The sequence below is a fragment of the Micropterus dolomieu genome, linkage group LG18 (genome assembly GCF_021292245.1).
Source record: "Micropterus dolomieu isolate WLL.071019.BEF.003 ecotype Adirondacks linkage group LG18, ASM2129224v1, whole genome shotgun sequence".
Taxonomy (NCBI): Eukaryota; Metazoa; Chordata; class Actinopteri; order Centrarchiformes; family Centrarchidae; genus Micropterus; species Micropterus dolomieu.
In genome coordinates this window covers 2579113-2584192 of record NC_060167.1, presented here as the reverse complement: position 1 = coordinate 2584192, position 5080 = coordinate 2579113, and the positions used below count along the sequence as shown (strand labels likewise).

The window sequence follows — 5080 nt, the reverse complement described above, 5'->3', positions numbered from 1 at the left end:
GACTGTGGCAGAGCAATGTTGAGCTCCACATTTAAAACCTTAACATAAGAAAATCCTAAACTGGATAATTAAAAAAAACAGTTTTTAAAATGTCCTTTATGTTTGACTAAAGCCATACTGCGTGTGATATTAAAAACAAACACATCATGCTTCTTAAATGGCATCACCATTACATGGAATGAAAATGAAAATGTAGGTTTAATTGAATTATTTGTTGACTTTTCCCCAAAGTTCCTCCTGACATATTTGACATCTTTGGGATCTTGAGTGGAATCTTAAATCAGTTTCTAAGGGTTTTTCTTTGTGTTTGTGTTCAGGTGTTTGGAGTTTCCATTTTATAAACTTCTACATCCTAAACCTTCTTCAGCTCTGAACAGATCTAAAGTTGCATCATTTATTCTTTATTCAGATTGAGGGGCTGCAGTTTGTCAGAGATCAGCTGTTCTTCTTTGGCCTCAGCTCTGAAGTCCAACCCCTCCCATCTGAGAGAGCTGGATCTGACTGGAAACAACTTGCAGAACTCAGGAGTGATGCTGCTGTCTGCTGGACTGGAGAGTTTACACTGTAGACTGGAGATTTTGAGGTCAGACACCATTTATTCTTCTGTGCTGAGATTAATATGATGTGAAACATGTGGTGACACTTAACCGCAGATGTGAGGCTGACATTATACTGATCCACACTGAGTATCTTAATGCTAAAGTCTAAACAGTTTTCAAAATATCCTTTATGTTTGACTAAAGCCATACTGAGTGAGATATTCAAACCAAACACACCATGCGTCTTAAATGGCATCACCATCACATGTAATGAAAATGTTTTAGATTTCATGTGAATTATTTGACTTTTCCCCAAAGTTCATCCTGACATATTTGGCATCTTTGGAAACTTTGGGTCTTGAGTGGAAAATTGTCTTCTAAAGTTACATCATTTATTCTTTATTTAGATTGAGTCTCTGCAGTTTGTCAGATATCAGCAGTGCTTCTGTAGCCTCTGCTCTGAAGTCCAACCCCTCCCATCTGAGAGAGCTGGACCTGAGTAACAACAAGCTGCATTATCCAGAAGTGAAGCTGCTGTGTAAATTTCTGAAGAGTCCCCATTGTAGACTGGAGACTCTGAGGTAAGACACAGTTTATGCGGAGAATAATATGATGTGAAAGTTGTGGTGACACTAAACTGCAGATTGTGATGCTGATGATAACCATTCCTGTTCGGTCACAGTCCGTAGTCGAGAAGCACAGGGGAGACTTTGTTTTTCTCCAGGGCCAAATTCAACACTAACTTCAACGCTAACTCCCGTCACTTTTCCTTCATCAGCTGGAAATCAACACATGGAAACTCCGCTTCAGTATTGAGAAACTGTAGTCTTTATTCACCAGTCACTAACTTACACTGTACATTTACTGCTAAACTGAGGACTTATGGCTAACCCATTTCTCTCTGCTCTGCTGACATTCACCATCGCAACTTATTCACACACACCTCCTAGCTCTCTCTCTTCCTCTACGACACACTACACTCACACATTCCTTGCTGACCAGTTCTCCAGAGTTACGCTACTCTTATAATAATACCTCCACTCTGAGTGGCAGTTATAATAGAAATACATTCCAGCACAATAATATACATCAGCATGCATACCTACAGTCTTCTTTTGCATTCAGTCCATTTGAGAGGATACAGTAAATAAGCAGATTTCTATTCCATTGCAAGTGGGACTCCTGAAACCGTGTAGCTTCTCAGTGCAAATGCAAACATGTAGCAGTCCATTTAATTAGTGTGCATATGTTACTGTAGAGGAATGCAAACCCTGAAATGGTATTAATAACATGGCTCAGCCTTTGAGAACAATGGCTTTGATGATGTTGCTCCTCCATACCAACCCCATTACCCTTGGGGCCCCCAGAAGAAGCAGTCTAGGTGAGGAGAGGTGTAGGGTGAAGCAATAGCTGCAGGAATGTCCACTGCTGGATCCAATGAGGTGCAGCTAGAGGCGTCCTCAGCCTTGGCGTTGGAGAAAAGCTGGGACAGACCCAGAACAAGGTCCGCAGGATCTAATCCAAGGCTGGGGATGACACCTCCTGTGGTGTCCAACTCTGAGCCTGCTCCACAGCCCAGGCGTTGTCCAGTGGGTCGCGGTAGCAATAAGGCTTCAGTTGGTCATGATGAACGACTTAACTTTGGTCTTTGGATTGTCCACTTGAAGGAACTTTACGACCTTGGTCTTTACTTTCCGGGTGCCTTTGATGAGGTACCACACGCCATCAACAATCTGGTAATGTATGCAGTAGATCTTGTCATATTGACTACGTTCAGACTGCAGACCAAAGTGACCCAAATCCCATTTTTTTGCTCATATGTGACTCAGATCTGATCTTTTTATAACTGTGTGAACAGGCCAATTCACATGGAATCTGATCTTTTCCAAGTTTGGATTTGGGCCACTTCCATATGTGGTTCAAGTCCGATACAGATCGGATCTTTTGAAATGTGACCTCAATCTAGATAGTTAAGTTGGAATTGATGCGACTTTAACATCACTTTAGAGCAGCTGTTGTCACAGTTCGGCTGTAAACAGTGAACGAAAAAGCTCCTCAAAAAGCCATAATTAAACATGTGGCTCTCTATCATCTGCTCACAAATTCCCTTTCTTACACCTGACCGCATTTCCATCCATCTTCTGAGTTATGTGCATGCTATTTGTCTGAGCGGACTCAGTGGGGGGAGAGAGAGAGAGAGTTGCAGAACAGATGTGTTGTACAGCTCCACAAACCGTAATGAAACGAACAGAAAGTTGTGAACACTGTGAACACATTTGGGAGAAATGAGACCTGTGAGAGGACAATGAAAATAATAATAATGCATTATTTTGCCATGACATCGGGGAACCCAGGAAGCCAGTCCAGATATTGATCAAGATGCATCGATAATCGTTTTATAATCGAATCGCAGCCCTCTGAATCGTAATCGAATTGTGAGGTGCTCAGAGATTCCCACCCCTAGTAGCTAACAGCAGATCAGTGTTGTTTTTTGTTGTGTGTTGCACTTAAATTGGTCCCGCTGTACCAAAGGATGTAAACTCATGTAACACGTGGATAAGGGGCGTTCATCGGTTGTTGTTTATGTTAATTTCAGATTTCTTGTGTTTGATTGGCGTAGATATGTAAGGGGGAGCCGGGAGCCGTCAAGTCGTGCTTGGAGTACCTGGAGCGTTTTTTGCATTTAGCTAGATGGCTACCACCGTAACGTGCATACCTGTCAACCCTACCATTTTCCCTCGGCTACTCCCGTATTTTACCGTTCTCTCCCGGTCACCTTCCATCAAATTATTTCCCCCTAAATCTCCCGTTTATATATACCTGCCGTTTGCTATGTTCCCCTCCGTTAAAGACAGTGGCAGTATGTAGGACAGCTCTGTAACAGTGAAGAGAAGTCAACAGCACGCGCAAATAAAAAAAGGCAGGTTCTGGACGGATGTTTCGGTGCTAAACAGACTATTTTACATGCATTTGCCCGTAAAATCAATATGTGTAAACCAGAAAAAAGAGTTACAATGTGCAAGTAAAAACTACAACTTACAGTCATTTTTGTGCATGAATGGTTTTGATTTTTTGTTAGTACTTAACATAAATAAATTAGAGACCAATTTAGACTGTTTTTCTTGCACAAAGATTTAATAAATGAAAACAACCTACAATTAATATTAGGCCTGTAGTAGTGATACACTTTATATTGAATGTTTAATGAATATAGTGTGGGAGTTGGGGGTGGCTGAAGCAGAACATAAAAAAATATAAATTAATGAGGAGGTTTAAGTTGAGTGATGAATCATGATTAAGACTGAGCAGTGATGAGATTTAAGTTGAATGATTAATAAGGATCATGTAAGTGTATAAAAACAATTTGCTGTTATCTTAGTACATGTACATTAAGTACATTTAATAGAAATAAATTAATTCTGCTTCAAGTTTCAATCTGGTGTCTTCTTTAAGTTTATATACGACAGAATACCTTATTATCTCATTTAAAAGTACTGAAACAAATGTTTACATGAAAAGTCAAGTTATTATTTTGGCCGGTAAAAAATATGTTTGGCCGGTTGATTTTTTCATCATCAGTCCCATTGGCAGGTAGCCCAAAAATATAATTTCCGCCCCTGCTGCTTCCTGTTGGGTTCAGGTGTTTGAAGTTTACATTTCCAATCTCCTACATTCTAAACCTTCTTTAGCTCTGAACAGATTGTTAAACACTGAATGATTTCAAGAAGAAAAACTTAAAAATGACATGATTTATTCTTTATTTAGATTAAGGAGCTGCAGTTTGTCAGAGATCAGCTGTGCTTTTCTGGCCTCAGCTCTGAAGTCCAACCCCTCACATCTGAGAGAGCTGCAGCTGAGCTACAACAAACTGCAGGATTCAGGAGTGAAGCTGCTGTCTGCTGGACTGGGGAGTCCACACTGTAGACTGGAGACTCTGAGGTAAGACAACATTTTACTTTTTACTTTTTACTTTTTCATTTTACTGTGCTGAGATTAATATGATGTGAAAGTTGTGGTGACACAAAACTGCAGACGTGAGGCCGATATTATGCTGATTCACACTGAGTATCTTAATGCTTAATGCTTAAAGTATGTTTTCTTCTTTAGTGGTTTACTCCATTGACTGTGGCAGGGCAATGTTGAGCTACACATTTAAAACCATAAAAGGAAATTCCTATACTGAATTCACTCTGACGCTCTTAAATAGTTTTTCACCTTAAAATGTCCTTTGTCTGTCAGACTTCACTCGGTAAAATACTTGGTAGCCTATAACGTTACAAGTCGCGGTGGATATTATAATATACAAGCATGGACCAGGTATAGCACAGTGCGGATGTTTGTTTCGGTTATTTGATAGGCTACGTCATTAACAGGCTGGCATGCGGCTCACCTGCTGCTGTCATAATGGTGGGAAAAAATGGAAAATAGAGGAGTTCAGTGGGGCAAGCCGGTGTGTTTGCAGTGAAAGACCAGAGGTGTAGGTGTGTGAGTTGGTCTGAGTGTGGGGAGAAGAGAAGTCCAAGGCAGGTGCAAAGCAGGTA

The 5080-nt window shown here is 40.6% G+C and overlaps 2 protein-coding genes across 2 annotated transcripts in view; both read left to right on the top strand.

Moving 5' to 3' along the window:
* The window catches only part of LOC123956647 (nuclear factor 7, brain-like), a 167305-nt gene that overhangs the window by 106750 nt on the left and 55475 nt on the right, over nucleotides 1–5080 (top strand). The window lies entirely within an intron of this gene.
* LOC123956659 (NACHT, LRR and PYD domains-containing protein 12-like) overlaps nucleotides 1–5080 on the top strand; it is a 9610-nt gene that overhangs the window by 1129 nt on the left and 3401 nt on the right. The window contains exon 3 of the mRNA XM_046029012.1: nucleotides 947–1120. Within this exon, the coding sequence (XP_045884968.1) occupies nucleotides 947–1120 (174 nt within the window). The remainder of the gene's footprint in view (nucleotides 1–946; nucleotides 1121–5080) is intronic.